Source organism: Bolinopsis microptera, chromosome 1, assembly GCF_026151205.1.
Source record: "Bolinopsis microptera isolate Bmic1 chromosome 1, MBARI_Bmic_1.0, whole genome shotgun sequence".
In the NCBI taxonomy this organism is placed as follows: Eukaryota; Metazoa; Ctenophora; class Tentaculata; order Lobata; family Bolinopsidae; genus Bolinopsis; species Bolinopsis microptera.
In genome coordinates, this window is record NC_087072.1 from 3799593 (window position 1) to 3821077 (window position 21485).

At 38.1% G+C, this 21485-nt stretch overlaps 6 protein-coding genes across 9 annotated transcripts in view; 4 read left to right on the top strand and 2 right to left on the bottom strand.

Moving 5' to 3' along the window:
• LOC134817930 (RNA polymerase II subunit A C-terminal domain phosphatase SSU72-like) overlaps positions 1-21293 on the top strand; it is an 89674-nt gene extending 68381 nt beyond the window's left edge. The window contains exons 2-6 of the mRNA XM_063827303.1: positions 18570-18657; positions 19547-19673; positions 19954-20110; positions 20244-20362; positions 20555-21293. Of these exons, the coding sequence (XP_063683373.1) occupies positions 18581-18657; positions 19547-19673; positions 19954-20110; positions 20244-20362; positions 20555-20656 (582 nt within the window). The 5' untranslated portion in view covers positions 18570-18580 and the 3' untranslated portion in view covers positions 20657-21293. The remainder of the gene's footprint in view (positions 1-18569; positions 18658-19546; positions 19674-19953; positions 20111-20243; positions 20363-20554) is intronic.
• The window catches only part of LOC134817750 (kinesin-like protein KIF9), a 94649-nt gene that overhangs the window by 46801 nt on the left and 26363 nt on the right, over positions 1-21485 (bottom strand). The window lies entirely within an intron of this gene.
• Positions 1-21485, top strand: part of LOC134817765 (endoplasmic reticulum membrane-associated RNA degradation protein-like) — a 52701-nt gene that overhangs the window by 729 nt on the left and 30487 nt on the right. The gene's annotated exons all lie outside the window — the stretch shown is intronic.
• Positions 1-21485, top strand: part of LOC134817807 (BSD domain-containing protein 1-like) — a 48099-nt gene that overhangs the window by 718 nt on the left and 25896 nt on the right. The gene's annotated exons all lie outside the window — the stretch shown is intronic.
• On the bottom strand, positions 1821-11493 carry LOC134817767 (AN1-type zinc finger protein 4-like). 2 transcript variants are annotated; one of them, XM_063827093.1, is made up of 8 exons: positions 11399-11493; positions 11121-11262; positions 10437-10512; positions 5344-5529; positions 4926-5003; positions 4530-4665; positions 4031-4185; positions 1821-3913 (listed from the first exon to the last, which is right to left on the bottom strand). In XM_063827093.1, exons 2-8 carry the CDS (start codon positions 11221-11223, stop codon positions 2986-2988), a joined length of 1662 nt encoding a protein of 553 aa, XP_063683163.1. In that variant the 5' UTR covers positions 11224-11262; positions 11399-11493; the 3' UTR covers positions 1821-2985. The 2 variants fall into 2 exon arrangements, with proteins under 2 accessions (XP_063683163.1, XP_063683172.1); XM_063827102.1 differs by having other exon boundaries at positions 11121-11276.
• LOC134826109 (polyubiquitin-C-like) lies at positions 12558-17126 on the top strand. The gene is given in 9 exon segments (XM_063838384.1): positions 12558-12784; positions 13067-13294; positions 13751-14434; positions 14584-14922; positions 14925-15266; positions 15416-15871; positions 16021-16248; positions 16368-16597; positions 16599-17126. Coding segments are annotated over 9 exon segments (2724 nt in total). The 5' UTR covers positions 12558-12645; the 3' UTR covers positions 16677-17126.

Genomic DNA, 21485 nt, shown 5'->3' on the forward strand with positions numbered 1-21485 from the left:
TGACGCATGATACTTGTCTTTTTAGTTTCTTAATTTCTTCGAAGTAGCGCGCGCTGCTATCTTCTTGAATATTGAAAAATGAAAGTGCTACTTTGCTACACGTTGTATACCTCTCGTGCACGCGGCCGGCGAGAGCCTTTTGCGGCTGGCCGGCCGCGCGCGCTTCGCGCGCACTCAAAAGGGGTTACAGCGTGTGTCAAGTGTTGTAGCGCGATGCACTACTGGGTCGTGCGCGCATCAAATAATGCTTCTCGCAACCAATCGGTAGATCGGCGAGATGCACCACTGTGCCTCACCACTCACCGAGCTGCGAAGGATTGACATCGTGAATCAAATACTAGCCCGGGCAACATTTCGAGAAGAATTAGCGGAGCGCGCTACTTCGAAGAAATTTAGACAAGTAACATCCGTCCGCGTCAAGCGCAATTATTGTTATCTGGGGACCTCAGGCTATCATGTTCATAGAATAGAGATTCGGCGGAATGACAGGCTGAGCGCGGCCTTGTCATACGTTGTATGACCCGCCGCGCACGAAGTGCGCGGCTCCCCCTGTAGCGTCGAAGACGCTACAGCGACCGTGGGGGTCACCACGTGATACAAGCGCGGCCCAGTAAAGTTGTTGTTAAGCTAGCATGTTACATCTTTAAATTATTCCTAATCATACATATCAACTTAATAACACCAGAATGTGTGTGTGTCTGTGTGTGTGTCTGTGTGTAATTTCCAAACAGTTATACAAAAAAAACGGTAATAGTTACGGGACTGGTTTTTTTCGGTATAGTGCCGACAAAACTTTGATAAAGCCCATAGGAAATTTTTTTAAATCGGCCGGTGGTAAGTGGTTTAATTAAATCAATGATTCACGATGTCAATCCTTCGCATCTCGCCGATCTGCATACCATCTGTGGTTGCGAGAAGCATTATTGGATGCGCGCGCGCGACCCAGTAGTGCATCGCGCTACAAGTGGTTTAATTGATGGTTTTGTACCACAAATGTTACATAAAATTGCTTGAGCAGAACGGCAAGAGTTACGGGGCTTGCTCTCTCTCTCTCTCTCTCTCTCTCTCTCTCTCTCTCTCTCTCTCTCTCTCTCTCTCTCTCTCTCTCTCTCTCTCTCTCTCTCTCTCTCTCTCTCTCTCTCTCTCTCTCTCTCTCTCTCTCTCTCTCTCTCTCTCTCTCTCATTACTGTGTAATATGTTATAGCTGCATTTAAGTAGCGTCATAATTGGATTAGCCCGGAAGATTCGCTGTAATGTTATACCTTAAGCTTATTAGGGGAGGGGGGACTGTTAGTGTTTGGGGTCTGCAGAGAGAGAGAGAGAGAGAGAGAGAGAGAGTTCATACGACAATGTTATACGTGTTTTCAAATATAATATGCGGGTGTGGTGCGGAGTTAACAAGGGTTAATTTCTATAACGATTTAAATAAAAATAGAAAGCGGTTCAAGACGGGAGTGATGAGGTGTAATACTCGGTGTTCAGACCTTATGATCATGGAGTGTGGTGCCTCATGGCTAATAATGACTTAATTATCCACAAGAAATAACTGATTATGAGATTATTGTTTAAGAAACTATTGGGTCACCTAATGCGGGTTTTGACCATTGACTCAGCGGGTAATTACTCCTACCCTTTTTAACTGCGGCAGTGAAATCCCGGCCGTAGGCCGGGTTACACTAGTATTTGTAATAATTGGAATTGTTTTTTAAACTTAAATAAATTATTTCGGGATTACTACTATAATTGTGTACTCAATAAAGTAATTATCACTTTTGTATCCTTATAAATATATCCTTGTTATGAAAAAATAAGAAACGAAATTTTCAAATTTACTCATTTAAAAGTTTTTACACATAACATTAAACAAAGTGAGTACAATTTCATTCCTCTTGGGACTTTATAAATCACAGAACTTGCAAAGTTAAACAATTTGACATTGCACATTGTTGGCAACACTGTACCTTGTAACCAGTTTGATCAGCACTCAAATGGAGTTTCATACAAGCGTGAGGCGGTTGTATCGGAAGCTTCGACATGAAAATTGGGATCTTAGCATTGATTTGACCACATTTTAACTGTTAACAAGAACTATAAATGCAGATCTTTATATGTGGAAGCATTGTAGAGTCGATGATGCAAATATTGTTGAATTGCACCTTACTGCAACCAACATTAATAGGGTTTCAGCATTAACATTGCAATATACTTTCTTCAGTTCGGTTGATCGGGAGCTGCAAGCTTAATGTTTGCCGTATTGTCTTTTAATAATCGCACACAATGCCAATGGTAGGGTCGGTCAGTTGAATACTGATAAATCATAAAATAATCATTGCAAAAAACGGTCACTGGCGCAATAAATGTGGCCGCAATAAAGGGATTTAACTTTACTCACAAAATATTGTTGTGCATAAAATCTTAATCGTACTTCTCAATTCATTATTAATTCTAAGTCATATTGAAGATGTGACGGGAAAATTAACCGTCTCGAAACACACTTTTTATGTCAGGCCTTAATAAGTTAAATAAAAGAGAATAACTCAACTGTACAATAGTAGAATCTAACCCAATAAATAAGGTGTGGTACAATATCTTAATAAAAAAGTATAAACCCTGAAGTTCAGCGCCAAACCGGTAAAGAAGTAGACACTCGACAATAATCCTGTGCACCCAATAATTGTTCCTCTCAAGCACATTCTCTACGCGGTATAAAAGTCATCGATCAGAACTACCACAATATTGTTTAAACATTAAACTAAAACATATATCAGTACAAAATAATCTTCCAGTTTATTTATATTGTTGAATATTACATTCAATTTGTATTTTCAAGGAACTGAAACAATAAGAAATAAAACGTAAATATAACGTAGAAAACTAAAATTTCTCTTTCGGTAAAACGATCACCAAATCTACGATTACAGCAATATGCTCCCCGTTAAATCAAAAGAGACATGATCAATTAATGCCCTTCAATTGTCATCACAATCATATCTTAGGTAATTTAGGGGCGGTTACAACCGGATTGTTTTGTTCGAGAATTTTGCGACCAGCAGCTTTATAGTCATAGGGGCATTTGTGTACCTCCGCATATCGGTGAATAGCACAGAACGTCCCTTCGCAATGACATGTATATGTGGTAGCAAGTCCAGTTTTCTTACGACAGAAGTTGCACCGGGTGGTACTCTTTTTCTTTCCCGAAAGCACCTTAGATTTGATCGCAACCGGTGGTAGTCTGTTAGTAGGAAGAGGGGAAGCTGGCGGCGATGCAGATCCTTGTCTCGATAAAACTTGAAGTGTTCGTAAGTTCTTTCGATCTGAGGAATTCAAACGATGCACAACCGGCTTCCTACCTTCACTGTTCTTAATATCACGTGCCGTGACGTGGTTTGTACGCGTGTTTATGTCGTAAGTCACGTGTTTCTTAATCTTGCTGGCACTCTCAGAGGCTGGAATCTTGTTATGTGATATACGAGATGATATTCTGGCCGATACCTCTCGTGAGGCACTCAATATCTCGTTCGTTGACACGTGCCTCTTATCAGTATCATTTTGTTTCAGATACGTCATTGGATCAGACGCGGAGTCCTTTTTCTCTTGAGTATACCTCTTGTAATGACTTATTCTCTCGTTATCTACGATACTTTTAGCTGATACAGGAACACTGCTGGACTGTTTCTCAGGAGACTTGATGTTGGCAAGAGGTTTAGCAGACGATACACGAGATTTGGAGGGGATGCTTTCGAACGAGGCAGCGGATGGTTTGTGAGATATTATGCTCTCAGATGCTTTACTCTTGTCGTTGGAAACAGTACGAGTTATCTTAGGAAGTTGTCTGGATCTACCAGAGAGTGGAGGTAAAATCTCTTCTGAAGTGTTTGCCTTTGTAGCCACGTCCTCTATCTTACTGTACATCCTGACGAAGAAATTGGGTTATCTCCGGAAACTGACTTTGGGAAATAAATTGTCAAATAAGCAGTCAAATTCAGTAAAGGCAACACTAAGTGAACTGAAGCTACAGTAAAGTACAAACCTGCGACGAATCATCCCGCTGCTGACAGTTGCAAGAGCTCTAGGTGAGTTTAAATCAGAGGGAGGTCTAGGAGTCCGATGGGGAGGGAGGGGCCCCATTGGGGGCCGTGGTGGGGGGCTCGGTTTCAGCGCTTCATGCTTACTCTTCGGTACGGGCTATTCGTAGGGAAGTTAATGTTATTATTATTCTTAATTTATTAACTACTATTATGTTATCCATAAATTCAAAGGGAGTTAGCAATGTTCTATTTGTTATATAATGTTTTATTTGTAGTCCAGTGTTTGCCAGCTATCAGTGTATACTAACATTCTGATTCATTGAAGAACTGCGCGCCGCGCGCGTGTAAACTGAAGGAAAAACAAAATTGATTCAGTAAGAGTTTGTGATTACCGCGCGTTACGTAAAGTAAGTCACATGCAGGTACTGGCACACAATCCCTGGATGGCGTGTACGTGACAAATCCGTGACCAAAGTTATTAACTAATAACTAGTATTAAACCTTTTTGTTGGAATTCAGAACTCTCATCTTGGCTTTTAAATTCCGGACTTTGTCTCTCATTGCGGCATTTTCTGAAGATCTCTCCTCCATTGAACTATCCTCATCTTCATCGTATAGATTGTACATAGAGTTGCCACTGCAAGTGAGATCACATTGAATATTATAAATTGTGCAGTAGACAAAAATAACGAACAGGAAATAATTATGATTCCGTCTCCGTATCAGCGATGAAAACATGCGTGATACATTTTAAATTCTGTACCAAAATTGGTCGTCCTCTTCATCATATCCTCAAATGTTTCAGTTAAAGTCAGAATCCGAAAACTACCAATTAGCCCTTAACAGTAACTTTCACGACACCAGATTTCTGTGTAACGGGGCCGTTCCAATAATTACCTGAGTGATTCAGAGAGTGGTGTCAAAGTACCGTCTCCTCTGTCAATGACACGGAAGAAGTTCAGTTGGTCTCCGTCTCTGTGATAATGACGTGATTAGATATGTAATGATGTAATTAGTAGATACGTCAAGACCCAAGGGGGAGCGGTTCTTTGATTTCACCCTTAATTCTTCAGAATTTACTGCCCAAACTACACTGCGTGCCAGTTATAGGAGACACTTTGAAATTGAAGATGCCACAACAATGAATCGAATTTATTACACTCAAGGGATTTATCAATGTGGTGCACACTGCACATAATCCACTGCGAACATAATATAACTGTATCATATGGATCTGTAAATCTGGGATAAAAACTGTGGCGAGACAGGTTTTTACGATGAAATGTAACCAGTAACTGAGTAATGAGGTAACCACCTGAACAGTAAAACGGTAACTTGTGTGCTGTCACTAGTAGGTAGATCGTTCCACATATCATCCCCATTTGCCTCTACATAATCTATGACCTCCTGAAGGGAAGGATCCTCCAGAACTACCCGTCTTGTACTGATTGGTCCACCTCGCATAGCTAATACCAGCTGCAGACAGCTTCCGTGTGAAATCCTGGGATAGTAACATTCGGTTACCTCGCAGATATATATATATACAGATATATAGGGAGTAGTTTAACTTTACAATTACACAACAAAGGATCCGACAAACGTAAGTTCGCGTGAGTAGAAAAACTGCATACAAATGTTACTGTTTTTATCTTATTTTATCGCATAGCCAATATGCATTATAAGTGCTGCTATCAGTTAAACGAAGTACGAACTGACAAGCAAGGATAAGATCCAAGAGTTATCAAATTCCATGAGCTTCAGATAATTCTAACAGAAAATCTAGGGAATGCTAGATAAACACTTAGATTAGGATTTTCTCCTCCTTTTAGTAGAAGAATCCATGTTTGTATTATGAAACTAAATAATTATATTCGTCTAAATGCTCATAAGCGTATTATATTATATTATGACCTACTGGTATGACGTTGTACAGGGTGGCCCATAAGTGACTACCCACACGCAACCTCTTAATAACTCACGTAATTCGTCTCCAAATTGCACTAAAATTTCAGAGATTATAGATATGGGTCAAACTTAGATTTCCTGAAAGTTTCGTAAGCCACGCCCAATTACAGTGGGCGTGGCGTGACACTCCCTCTTTTTCACTATTGTCTTCATAAAATGAGAACGCTTTAAGCTAAGAACTCAAAATTTTTTGCACACATTTGGCTTGATAATTGAAAACCTTTCCCAAAGTTTCAAGTTCATTGGTTAAAATATGGCTAAGTTATGACCATTTCAAAACTCATCGGATACGTGATCCGAGCACTCAGTCAGTGATCTCGTCACTTGGTTAATGGCCTGTTTGGCTCACATGCACCGCTTGATTGGTTGCAGCCTGCTTATGGGCCGGCCTATACAGCTGACAGCACCTAAAACGCTATCACACGAATTTATGGTGGTGTCACCATTTCAGGGCTTGTTAGCCCTGCTAGTCACAGGTTCCTTACAATCAATAAAAAGGAATGAACCATCCATTGAATCATCGAAAATGGTTCACTATCCTCCCTTTACTGCAGAACAACGATTGTTCGTCTACCTGAAGAAAGAAAATGGGGAGTTCTGGGGATGTTGTAGTAACAACACCTTTACTCTTCGGCCAACTTATAACGTCAAAGATTTTGTTTGTTCGTGGCGGCACAATGTTGGCCCCCAGAAAGTATAAAATATTCAAGTCAGTGTTGCAGTATTAGCATATTATGCATGTACTCAGCATATTGACATGATTGTAGAGAGGAAACATGTGTGCAGTGTGATCAATGATCATGGACTATGTACGAGTTCAACATATGGACTATAATTATGTACGGTAAGATAACTGTAAAATTATTATTTATAATCAAATTAATATCTTAACTAGATGTCGGCTCAGGGTCTAGCTGTTAAACGGTAGTTTTGGTTATTGGATGTAGGTCTTACCTGGGACTACAGTGATTATACTTGTTGTGCTGCAAGTTGAACAAACTATCAATAAAACTACATATCAACAAATCTTATAGAACCTTATGGAACCTTATGGAACCTAATAGAACATTATAGAACCTTCAAGAAGGTTCCGTGCAAAACAATTTAAAGTTGACTTTCAGTTCTATAAAAAAATTGAGAGATTATATTAGCAATCCGAATATTACATTATGTTAGCACTTACGGTAAATTCGTCTGGCTAATGGATCTGCCTTATGAATGTTCTGGAAGTATAGGACTGCGGCACGAATATATTTACACAATACACATTGAGGGTCCGAGGGGGGGGGGGGGGGGGGCTTAATTTCATTAACCAAGGAAATTTAGTTCATGATGTTTATGAAAAAGAAGGCTGGGATTAGAGATCTACCGGGTGATTTTTCACCTCACTTAAGAACATTGATCCTAACCAAAGATATGAATTCAATGTAAATGATCGACAACATTTGATAGTCTTCCCCCGGTACCCTTACAAGTCCATTACTGATTTCATATTGCGCAACAGAGATCTTATTATTATAACATCAAAATATCTATCAAATTTGCTCATCTCTAATCTCTACAGTACTATTCATTATGAACCATTACGGTCATCAGATCACATCCAGCACTGTGAGGACATGCGTGCACGATAAGTCGCAACTCTTTTGAATTACAATCTGCTTTTGTCAGTTATTTTCTTCACTCACGTAACCTCACATTACAGAAGCTTGTTCATTTAACCACCAAACAGGAAAGATAGACCGATGAGATTTTACCGTGCTAGAGAAGTCGATCGTGAGCATGCTTTTTAAAAGAATATCAATAGAAATGTAGATCTCACAAGCATTCACCTCATCTGACTGTAACATTTAAAAGGTCCCGCACATGACACGAAGAATAGTTTCCTGTTTTTCTTTTTCCTTCACACGTGCATAACTCAGACTCTATCTTACTAAAAACTCTTCGTCACGATCACGTGTGTGCGTTTAATAATCTGTAACAGGAAAAGAAACGAAATCCACATGATCATTCAAAACAGCATGCATAAGATTGATAAAACTTGTGATATATTACGTTGACTGTGATATAAATATAATCACATGTTATTGTTGAATTATTAAAAGTAGTTGGCGATCTATAAAGGAAATTATTGTTGTGATGATCAGCTACAATCATATGACTCTGTTTAAAAATTTTAGAACTGCGGCCGCGGTGCGTTTTGATAGATCTTACATTAACATAACATGCGAATAGAAAAATAAAGAACACTCCAGTTAAAGAACAATTTACCACGAGATATTATATTTATATTATTATAAATAATATCTTGTGATATTTATAATATCACGAGATAATAAAGCTTGTTAGAAATAATATTAGAATTAAACGTACGTAAATAAAGAAATACAAATATGGAGCAACTAGATTATCAGGATCTATATTTTGATAGATCGTGAAAATTCCAATTTAATCCAGAATTCAAACTTACAAGCACACTGAACAGTTTATTTTACATCCCTCACCACAAGCAGCCTAAGATAATTTCGTGCGCATTTATCAACTTTCAGTAAAATATGTTTTAATTTCTTAAACACGGGTTAATGAGTTTTAACAAAGCAGCATCAAAGCATAGGATTGCTTTGTAGAATAAAGGAATGTGAACACTAAAGCTTCCAGTGATTCAATACCGGAAAACTGACCAAGCAATTGAGAACATGCATCCTAACATTTCTAACTTCCTATGATGTTTTCAAATAAGGTTCCGTATTAGGTATACTATTAGTTATAAGCCGGTTTAGGGGGTTTTCTTAGCTGACACCGGCTTGTTTAGCATGTACACTGTTCAGCGTGATTAAGAAATATTAATGTAACTGTTTCGGCATTGCACGGTACAGCTATTTTACAAAGAAGAAAAGTAACTTTGTACGCCTCGTAATAATTTTGCAAAAATGTAGAATTAATACACTGAAATTTTATCCAGTCACGCACTGAAGTTGGACATTTTAAGTTTGCAAAAGATAAAATTTGCCGAACTTCGGTATACGTTAATCAACGTGCAGGAAGGAAGTGCAGGATATATTGGAACCAGGTTACCATAACATATCTTCAACTTATTCCTTACTAGAAACCCGTCACTGAAAACGGAACTTAAGCTGAAAAATTTTAAAATCACTAATCAGTAATAATATAATGTTTTAATTTTTCTTTATCATATAAACATGACAATCTTGAGGATGACCTGATAAATCTTCAATCTTCATTTAATTGGCTTGATGTAGAGAAAAGGATAGTATTATCCTAGTTATATCTAACAAATCCTTGCTAGGATAAGCACCAACTTATCTGCAAGACAGGTTCTCACATCTTCTAAAAAGAGCTTTATATTTTTGTAATTAACGTCGGAGGTGAAGGAAAATCGACGTTAGAAGAGTGTAATTTTTTTAAATTTAGCACCACATCAAAATAGCAACATCATTTTTTAATCGCCCCCTAATCTCTATGACATGTTTCATGTCCTGTTGGCTGTTAGCGGTAGAACACACATATGTAGTCAGCTAATAGATTACCACCATTCCGTAGAAATCAGCGGAGGTTTTAACAAGAAATATCTCACGCAGAATGTAAAACTCTGTAAGACTTCTCAATCTTTAACAAGGATTAAACACTTCAATCAACGAGTAATGATAATTCTTATAGAATTTCTTACAGCTTGAGATGGACAAATCTAGTTCGTCTTTGAACTGAGAAACAAGGAAAGTCACAGGATTCTCAATGACAATGCGGACAAGGATTGAACCAAATATAACAGTGCACTTGTATATAAGTCTAGTATTATAGTTTTTAGAGTCCCTTTTGTTGGCTAAATTATTTTTGCTCTTCAATACCGCGGTGGCAAGGGCCATGGCCAGGGAGAAACATTCGCCGAACCTTGGACGCCAAAATGTAATTTACCTTCGAATTGAATGACATAACAATAAAATTATAGAGAAAATTGTTTCGGATGAGCAAATTCGGTTACTCGGTAACAACTTTATTATTTCTAGTGTTACAAGATTATTATGTTTTTTGGGGGTCGTAGATCGACAACCCGAATGCCACCGTACCTGCATCCAGGTAGCTTTGGGAAGGCGATTATTTATGCTACATAATATAATCCACTATAACGTAGGTAGCCTAAATGGGAATTCCAACAAGATAAACCGTCATCAAACCCGGGGAATTTTATCATCTTAGGTGCTGTTGCAATAAACCGAGTGCAAACTATTCCCATTCACTTAAAAGATAATTACTACCTTAACCAGTGTTAAGTGATATCGAATGAAATATGTTGACTGTTAATTGCTTTTATGTATTCCAACAATTCATTTTATTTAACCGTTCCAAGGAAACAAAAACCATAATTACAATTTGCATTCCGAATAAACTAAATATGTGTATGAATCAGACTGCTCAATTACTTACCCATAGTCGTGCAAATAAAAGTCATCTTCAAGTTCAATATTCTTCCATATCAAATGCTGTTGAGCAATTGGTATACCTGAAAAAAAGAACGCATGAAAAATAAAATAAAATTCTGGCACTACATATAGCACCACATAACAAAAGATCAAAGTTCGGATCGGTGTTTGTACAACATCAAATGAATCCAGCTTGATAGTCTCATTGTCAAATCACTCAGTTACAGTTAAATTCAGGTATTGATACTTGTTTGAAAGCCTCGTAAAAGAATGAAATTAAGAAATATCTGGATACTGGAATATCTAAGAAATTTTTCTTCGATATTATTCATGCCCATGCCAGTAAAAAAAGATTAGAGATCACAGAAAATAATTTAACTTTCACCAAAATATTGTTTTCCAAATTCGAAATTAGCATAAGTAATCAACAGTCTAAGATAGTATAGACTAGGGTTATTGTGGAGAGGCCATCTAGGTTATATTCATTTTGGTACGTGAAAGCCATTAGCTCTCAGCAGCGACCACTCAAATCGTTGGATCAATATCGCGTGGTCAAACGAATTTGACCCATCTGGCCTCTTCACCACTATAATGTAAAATTGATCATTCGTGCTAATTGGAATTAGGAAGAGAAAATTATGGTGCAAGTATCCAAGTAAAAGTCTATATTTAAAGGGTTTAAAGTTACCTTCAAGGCGCTGTATTTTCTGTTTAACACTAATGACAGTTTCGAAAGGGCTGACTCTGAGCTCAAAGGAGGTTCCCGCGAGTGTTTCAATAGATATTTCCATAAAAAGTTAAGTGAGATGCAGTTTAATAGTGCCGTAGCCCTGAAATAATAAACCTGATCTTAGGTTAGTTTAAATTAGTCTTAAATTGGTTACTAAAGAGAACAGAAAACCTAATGACATTTCTACAGAACAATTTTCAGTAATTTCTTATTTATAAGCTAAAGCAATAGCATACCAGTGGCAGTAAAGAGTTAAGAAATTAAGTGTCCAATGCAAAGCTCCATTCACCCAGTTTAGAGAAACTGATCATAATATGTGCATACTGAATAACCTAAAGATAAGAGTTAAGTTTAAAACTTCGCAAACAACCATTCAAGGCAATGAAAATACACAGTTGTATGTGAATGAAATAAGTCATCGGCAAATGAAAAGCGTCTAAACCTAACGCTCATCTAATTTTAGTTTAGGGTCGGCACGCCAAAGTCGATGATGATAGAGAAGACAAGGACTTATGAGTGGTTTTCACGTCACCGACTGGGCTCTACATCGAATACTAGCATTTATCAACTAGCAGATCATTAATCATACACAAAGCCCAAAACTTAAAAGTAATTATACGAGCAAATGGATGTTGAGTAGAAACCAAACACATCTCCAATAACAAAAAAGTACGGAGAATGTACAGAAGAGATTATTTATATACTCGACAGTGATGGCCGTTTTAATCAAGTTGACCCCTGTGGTCAACACGAGGCACATTCGTAATCATATGGCAATATCCAAGCAACACCTCCGCAATATTTGGAAGAGCTCCGCGCTAGAATTATTTCCAGCGCAGCTGTAAAATTGCGCGGCTGCAGCCTAATGCCAAGATATAACTGAAAACGAAGGTAAAACACCAAATAAATGGTGGCAGCATTCAAAATGTTACTGTTACTTTTAAAAACCAAATGAACGATTGACTAAAAATTATATAATATCATAAATAGATTATAAATTTAATGAATGATTTTGAATGTGCCAATTATTTTATGGTTAAAATAAATAATTTAAAATTTTAAAATTATGATTGCGTGGTTCCAAAACAAAAAATACTGTAACGAATGCTAACAAATGACATAAAAGTTTATAAAAGGGCTAAAATATTTATAAAATGATTTTCGAGTTGGGACAGTTTTTAAAGTCAGTTGAATTTAAGATTCGAATTTAAAATCAATTGCAAATCGACTGTTGACAAGTTTACCAAATTATATGCGCGGCGCGCAATAGTATGTCATGAAATGGTGGTCGCAGATCAAAACTGTACCTATATACCTACCAACGTATTTTTGTTACATCACGTGATAGTCAGACGCTCGTATTGTCCAATCACGGCCTTCGAAGATATATAAGAATTGCTCGAACATCCATTTTTAATTCTACCGCAACTACCCTTGTGTACGTTTAAGTTTTTGTTTGAACACTTATACATTTTCATCAAATATGCAGATTTTCGTCAAGACACTGACTGGAAAGACCATTACTCTTGAGGTCGAACCTTCAGATTCTATCGAGAACGTTAAGGCCAAAATTCAGGATAAGGAGGGAATACCCCCAGATCAACAGCGACTCATATTTGCTGGTAAGCATCTATCTTTTCTTAAATATGTTTATGTATTACCTTTGAATCTTATGCTAATACTCGAATCTCAGCACAGCGCAAATAGAAATAACGATTTTCAGAGATGATATTATCGATTCTTTCAATACATAGCACACTTAACACACTTAAACACATTCTTATCACCATACATTTCTGGGCAATTATTGTTCCGTTAAAATTCCTGCACATGTATCTATCATTTGAGATTTTGCCTTTCTATCATTTGAGATTTTGTTCAAGTTCTCACGGCCCAACTCACAGGTAAACAGCTTGAGGACGGACGAACCCTCAGTGACTACAACATTCAGAAAGAGTCGACGCTTCATCTTGTACTTAGACTGCGAGGAGGTATGCAGATCTTCGTCAAAACTCTCACAGGAAAGACCATCACCCTGGAGGTTGAACCGTCTGACTCAATTGAGAATGTGAAAGCCAAAATTCAGGATAAAGAAGGAATCCCTCCAGACCAACAGCGACTTATCTTTGCCGGTAATTTATTTACATTTCTAGTTTTTGGCTTACATAAGAAATTCTTTAACAAATTTTCAGTGAGCTTCGTTTTTTAAAGTGCGCTTAATTTTGTGAAATTTCTTTGGTGGCACCAAGTCTTGAAATACTCTTTAATCTGCCCGAATACTGGCAGACTTAACGTCTGGACAGCTATTTCGGTGACAACATACTGTGATAACCGATAAGCTTCTACTAGAGCACTTCTTGTACTGAAGATCAATAGCTATTATCTGGCCCAATATTATAGCGTGCCCTCAGCACGTGATTCTAATGAAGTTAGTCGTTGAGATCATTACAATGACAACTTTATGCTACAACTCATACACAACTGATCTAGCTTCATCACGGTAATATTAACTCCGAAAAATCGTCCACGGCCGCGGGAGGAAAGTTGAAATAATATTCGCGATATTTTTAACAGAAGACATGTTACAGGAAAGCAGCTGGAGGACGGCCGAACACTCAGTGACTACAACATCCAGAAAGAATCCACTCTTCACTTGGTACTCCGATTGAGGGGAGGTATGCAGATCTTCGTAAAGACACTGACCGGAAAGACCATCACCCTGGAGGTCGAACCTTCAGATTCCATTGAGAACGTGAAAGCCAAGATCCAGGACAAGGAGGGAATCCCTCCAGATCAACAACGTCTTATCTTCGCCGGTAAGCAACTTGAGGATGGCCGAACCCTGAGCGACTACAACATCCAGAAGGAATCAACTCTCCATCTTGTACTGAGACTGAGGGGAGGTATGCAGATCTTCGTAAAGACACTGACCGGAAAGACCATCACCCTGGAAGTCGAACCTTCAGATTCCATTGAGAACGTGAAAGCCAAGATCCAGGACAAGGAGGGAATCCCCCCAGATCAACAACGTCTCATCTTCGCCGGTAAACAGTTGGAGGATGGCCGAACCCTGAGCGACTACAACATCCAGAAGGAATCAACTCTCCATCTTGTACTGAGACTGAGGGGAGGTATGCAGATCTTCGTAAAGACACTGACTGGGAAGACCATCACCCTGGAGGTCGAACCTTCAGATTCTATCGAGAACGTTAAGGCTAAGATCCAAGACAAAGAGGGAATCCCCCCAGATCAACAACGTCTCATCTTTGCTGGTGAGTTAAAAATTGGAAAACCGTTTTTGTTTTCGAATTGTGTTTAACTGATCCTTTTTCTGACATGATAAATGCGATATTTGAAGTTGTCATATTATTGTAAATTATGTTCATAGAAAGTATAAGAGTTAACAAAAATTATATTTCAGGAAAGCAGTTGGAGGATGGCCGAACCCTGAGCGACTACAACATCCAGAAGGAATCAACTCTCCATCTTGTACTGAGACTGAGGGGAGGTATGCAGATCTTCGTAAAGACACTGACCGGAAAGACCATCACCCTGGAAGTCGAACCTTCAGATTCCATTGAGAACGTGAAAGCCAAGATCCAGGACAAGGAGGGAATCCCCCCAGATCAACAACGTCTTATCTTCGCCGGTAAGCAACTTGAGGATGGCCGAACCCTGAGCGACTACAACATCCAGAAGGAATCAACTCTCCATCTTGTACTGAGACTGAGGGGAGGTATGCAGATCTTCGTAAAGACACTCACGGAAAGACCATCACCCTGGAGGTCGAACCTTCAGATTCTATCGAGAACGTTAAGGCTAAGATCCAAGACAAGGAGGGAATCCCTCCAGATCAACAACGTCTCATCTTCGCCGGTAAACAGTTGGAGGATGGCCGAACCCTGAGTGACTACAACATCCAGAAGGAATCAACTCTCCATCTTGTACTGAGACTGAGGGGAGGTATGCAGATCTTCGTAAAGACACTGACTGGAAAGACCATCACCCTGGAGGTCGAACCTTCAGACTCTATTGAGAACGTTAAGGCTAAGATCCAAGACAAAGAGGGAATCCCCCCAGATCAACAACGTCTCATCTTTGCTGGTGAGTTAAAAATTGGAAAACCGTTTTTGTTTTCGAATTGTGTTTAACTGATCCTTTTTCTGACATGATAAATGCGATATTTGAAGTAGTCATATTATTGTAAATTATGTTCATAGAAAGTATAAGAGTTAACAAAAATTATATTTCAGGAAAGCAGCTGGAGGACGGCCGAACACTCAGTGACTACAACATCCAGAAAGAATCCACTCTTCACTTGGTACTCCGATTGAGGGGAGGTATGCAGATCTTCGTAAAGACACTGACCGGAAAGACCATCACCCTGGAGGTTGAGCCTTCAGACTCGATTGAGAACGTGAAAGCTAAGATCCAGGACAAGGAAGGAATCCCTCCAGATCAACAACGTCTTATCTTCGCCGGTAAGCAACTTGAGGATGGCCGAACCCTGAGCGACTACAACATCCAGAAGGAATCAACTCTCCATCTTGTACTGAGACTGAGGGGAGGTATGCAAATCTTCGTAAAGACACTGACTGGAAAGACCATCACCCTGGAGGTCGAACCTTCAGATTCTATCGAGAACGTGAAAGCCAAGATCCAAGACAAAGAGGGAATCCCCCCAGATCAACAACGTCTTATCTTTGCTGGTGAGTTAAAAATTGGAAAACCGTTTTTGTTTTCGAATTGTGGTCTACTGATCCTTTTTCTGACATGATAAATGCGATATTTGAAGTTGTTATATTATTGTAAATTATATTTGTAGAAAGTATAAGAGTTAACAAAAATTATATTTCAGGAAAGCAGCTCGAGGATGGCCGAACACTCAGCGATTACAACATTCAGAAAGAGTCGACGCTTCATCTTGTATTGAGGTTGAGAGGAGGTATGCAGATCTTCGTAAAAACTCTCACCGGAAAGACCATCACCCTGGAAGTTGAGCCCTCTGATTCGATCGAGAACGTGAAGGCCAAGATCCAAGACAAGGAAGGAATCCCCCCAGATCAACAGCGTCTGATCTTTGCTGGTAAGTTTCAGTAATAGAATCAAAATTCAAAGTCCAAAACAAATTTGTCTACTTATTTATTTGCCACATTTATTCAAAATCATTATTAAAAGTATTATTATAACTGACTACCACCGTAGGAAAGCAACTCGAGGATGGCCGAACACTCAGTGACTACAACATCCAGAAGGAATCAACCCTTCATCTTGTGCTTCGATTGAGGGGAGGTATGCAGATCTTCGTTAAGACACTCACTGGAAAGACCATCACTTTGGAGGTTGAGCCTTCAGACTCTATCGAGAACGTCAAGGCAAAGATTCAAGATAAAGAGGGAATCCCTCCAGATCAACAACGTCTTATCTTCGCCGGTAAGCAGCTGGAAGATGGCCGCACTCTTAGCGACTACAACATCCAGAAGGAGTCAACACTTCATTTGGTTCTTCGTTTGAGAGGAGGACAATAACTTCCACTTGGTATTGTCTACTATCCGTTCTCTACCAAAAATCTAGAAGTAAAAGAGCACTTAATTGGAGAACTGCATTTATCAACATTTTTGTTATCTTTGTTTGTGACTGACTTTCCTAGATTTTAGAATTCCTTAAATCTAAACGAAATTTACCAGGCTTGGTCTAGCTGTTTTTTTCCCAAGATTTTATTTTGGCATGGTTTATGAATTAATTGTTAACATGATGTATGTTTATTTGACCTAGCCTGGAGGGTATTTATCTTTCTTTTGGTAATTTGAATCAACATTTCAAGTAAATTTTTGTCCGACCAGGTTCGGAGTTTTCATTTCTATTATTTTGTATCGATAAAATATTTGATAGCAGGAAGTTGTCTTTATCTTATTGGTACCAAATGTAAATGTTTCAAAATCTGAATTTTTCCCTAATTAGCAATTCTTGTGTCTCATTTCTTCTATTTATCCGTGTTTCGGATTCTATTTCCTGCTTCGGTTCGGACACCGACTGCCGCTGTACAGTTCGTCGGTTTTTTTCGATCGCCTAGACTAACTATAACATAATGCAAAAAAAGAACTGATATTATTGGTTCAGAATTAGTTACATCAATTTCTGCTGGCAATCCGTGAATGAGGATGAATTCCGGCCGTGTCCACTCACTCAATTCGTTGTAATAGAAGTGATCTGAAATACACTTGAGACTTCGCCACTTGGGGTGGAGATAACGATTGTACGGACGGAGTCTTCTCCGATTGCTATGTACATTTTCTTGATAGGCATGTTAGTAGTTCACAGTGGTTGTGCGTAAGTCGTGCCGGCTTCACTAAATCTGGTAGCTGTGTACATTTGTGCAGTAAACAGTTGGCTCGTCTACAAGGGTCACTCAAATGAGGTGCAAAACTGAACCTTACAGTTTTCCCCAGGCAATATTCAAAAATTTTAGCGCAACGGAAAATCGATGACGAAAACGGTTCAGGAAAATATCACATGCACAGGGGTAAGGTACCATCTGATCTACATGAACACTCAATCTGCGCTTTCCCTGAAGTCCTACTGTATTATATTGGTGGTACTAAAGGCACGTAAATGGCTCGATTTGTAACATTTTCCCTACTTCTACTCCGGTGTGCCACTACTGCACATCAGCCGTGAAGACTGAAGATGGCACCACCCGGTAATGGCACCATAGCCTCGTACCAACGGTAATTGGTGATCAGTGGGATACCTTTGTTGTTTGCCAACGTCACAATCTTTAAGTTTAAGACGCCCCCAATATCAAACGGATTTCGGTTCCAGAAAGTGAAGAAATGGGGCAAAATTAAAACATTAATATTGCAAAACAATTTCAAACCAATACAAATTACTGTCTGGTTTTCCAAATCTTTCGAATTTTCGTTCAAAACAATAAACATGGCAGCTGAAAAACAGGATAAAACCCCGAAATTAGTGCTGCTTTGCTAGTACACAAAGATGTTGTTAGTGTTACAAAAGGTGACAATTTGTATAAAAATACAAATCAGAGGCTTTATATAAATAAAGCGGGTACAATATGCCCAGTTCTACATAATATAGTTCTCTACCTAGGGATTTATCTATACAATTAATAATGTATTGTGAGTGTCCCTCATACATTCTAATCATACGTGTTAGTCATGTAGTCAGCCAAAATGGAAGGTTACCTCATCTTTTAACTTAATTAAAATAATAAATTGTCTTTAATTACTTAAATCACGTGCCCCAATGATCTCATCCGTTTTCTCACATGACTGTGAATCATGTGTCTGTCTTGAAAGTGTTATGTTTTACTCAACTGATTAGTCGACTTAACAAGTCGCACCTGAGTGCTTGATGATATTAACATGCTTTTATATTTATTATAGCTCACAACAATCATGAGACACGACTTGAGCATAGCTGTAGTGTGCTCCAGCAATCAGAACAGAAGCATGGAGGCTCATCATCTCCTCAGGTAATTGGAGCCAACATTTTCTAATTATTTTATACCAGGAATTATGCAATATTTTAGGAACACAGAATTTTAGGTAGACTCTACTTTATCCGGGTCTACTGGGTGAAAGTGAAATTACAATGTAAATCAAACTCTCCGGTAAACTGAATCCAGTAATTGTGAAAGGAAATCGGACTTTGTTTTTGACAAGCAGGTGTATTACTCCTTAGTAAATCCAGCTCAGATTCTCACACCATACATGTTTAATGTTTATCTTATCTAATAAGAAGTAAGGTTGGAAGGCTGGATCGATTTTTGTCATCATTGCAACAAACTGCCCATCACGTCTGAAGTCTAGATGCAGGATTGAAACCACATCTAAAATTAGAATAACGGAATTGCTTGATTCCAATGTCAAAATCCCCGGTATGACTAATGTATTCATGTAAATCACAAAAACCAGGAAATTTAAACTTTCTGACAGGAACTGATGTCACTTCCTTTCTATTGAATTACAGTAACTGTCACCATACTTTAAGATTAAAGTATACCCTCTGACATATCCTCAGTCCACACCTTCATTGTACAGAATGTATGTAAGGGTTATTATTTTATGTTAACAGCCACACTTATACCTGCAACAAAGCTTCATCAGGAAGCAGAGAAAAAGAGAGAGAGAGTGAGAGAGTTGTACTTTACAGATATGGTATAATGAGCACTGTGTGTGGGTGTAATTAGTAGCGTATCAAGTTACTCTCCACTACTCACCATTCGTTTATAACTAGCAGCCTGGAGGTATCTTAGATTGAAATGAATGTCTTCGACAAAGTTTATGGTATCAGATGCCGTCAGTTATTCTCAAAGTTAACTACCTCATGTTAAAAACCTAAGAACTTATTCTTTATTTCAGTAAGAAGGGTTTCAGGACGAAATCGTACGGAACTGGGAGTAAAGTGAAACTACCGGGACCAACTGTTGACAAGCCAAACGTGTACGATTTCAATACTCCTTATGAGCAAATTGCTGAGGATCTTAGGGTAAAGAGACTTTGTTTGACATTAATATTTTGCAGCCTTGCAAAGGTTATTGTTTATAAATATAGCCGATGAAAAAAGTGCTAGAAAGCTAAAAATGGACTAATGTTATTGACAGTGTTGTGTGAAATGCTGCTTTGGTTTTTATCAAAATAGAATTTATTCAGCTTTTTGTCCCTCATTATTAAGAGTGTTTGCCTGCCAAACACTCAAAATATTCCAAATAATTCATTCAATAAATTCTATTTTCATAACAAAGAAATTCAATAAATTCTATTTTCAGAACAAAGACATGAGTTTCTACACACAGAATGGGCTCCTCAACATGTTGGACAGGAATAAGCGAATCAAAGGGAAGCCTGAGAAGTTTCAGAGGTGTAACGAGGAATTTGACTTGATAGTCACGTGTCAAGAACGTGTGTTTGATCAGGTGCTTGAATGTAAGTTTTAAAACTCTTACTTTTAATTAGTCTCAGTTTTTTACTTGCACCTACAGGAAATTTATTGATTAGTGCAATACCTGCCTTCAGATAAAGTAACGTTTGGGCAATGCTGATTTGCCCTACTATTCAGATATGAACGACAGGGAGCAGGTATCAATGAACTTGGTTCATGTCGTAAATGTTGAGATAAGGGATAACCACGAAGAAGCCACGCTAGGATCTTTCATTATCTACGATTTAGTCGAGAAGGTACTTATTTTCTGTTTTCATTCATAAACACATTGTTCTAAAATTTATTATGCTCTATTCTTTTCCATCTTTCCATCCTACTAACGACGAATACGTCACATTAGTACGTTCTGCCGGCCGGAAACAACTCTTAAATTAGCAAGTTTGTTTCATTACATCTTTTTGAAATCTGAATCTCTACAATTTCTTCAGTTGTCAAACACAGAGGATCCGGCTTCAGACATCGACACAGTGATAGATTTCTTGGAGAAAAAGAGAAATAAAAGGTTTCTACACTCGGTGGCTTTCTACTGACCCCGGTCAATCAAGATCAGTGAATATTATCACATGTCATAAAGATGTGTATTGTGTAGGCGGGATCGATAGTGTTTTAACATTTCAGCTGGACTGGGTTGATCTGAAAATCAACTTATTAGACGATATTCGCCAGATAAGGGCAGTGATGGATTAACTGCTCTTATTTTACATGATGATTTTAAATTGTTTTCACAGTGAGTGATGGATGTTCAAATTTATGTTTCTATGTTCTGGGTAAATTAATTCCTTTGTCGAACAATTTAAGAATAGGATTTATTATAGCTAATCATGACTCAGGAGTAGGCGTAAGAGTTGTTGGTTGGAAATTTGAGAACCCTCATCAATTAGAATTGTCTGATCGCAGCTAAAACGGAAATATATTTTATGATGTAAGTGGTAGAAGTTCTTTAAAAATAAAATTAATTTCATTCTCTAAATTGAATAGTGAGTTCAGCAGCCTATGTTGATGGGGGCTGTCAAACCCGCATCAGGATATTTGTCTTTTAACCGTAAATTTAACAGATCGACTACTTGTTGACAAGGTTTTAGATGCAATTTTAAAGTTATTACTAATCATAAAGACTCATATATTTTTATATTTGGATAGTTCTGTAATTTATTCCAATTCAATTCCAAAAAGTGATCTTCATTTGTTATACAATCACAGCTGTACAATGTACATGTTAGGAAAATTAAGCATACTACACGTTTAGTATCATAGCTTAGTGTTATATATTATGTGTTATATATTATTTATAATTAAAATCACAAGAAATATTTGAATTCTCCTAGTATTCTCCTAGTATTTTAATAAGAATCGGTGATA

Coding starts and splice junctions, on each gene's coding strand:
- LOC134817767 (XM_063827093.1), bottom strand. CDS start 11,223: ATGGAAATATCTATTGAAACACTCGCGGGAACCTCCTTTGAGCTCAGA. Junction 10,513..11,120: donor GAAAATACAGCGCCTTGAAG/GTAACTTTAAAC, acceptor TCTTTTTTTCAG/GTATACCAATTGCTCAACAG. Junction 5,004..5,343: donor GTTACCGTTTTACTGTTCAG/GTGGTTACCTCA, acceptor TCATTATCACAG/AGACGGAGACCAACTGAACT.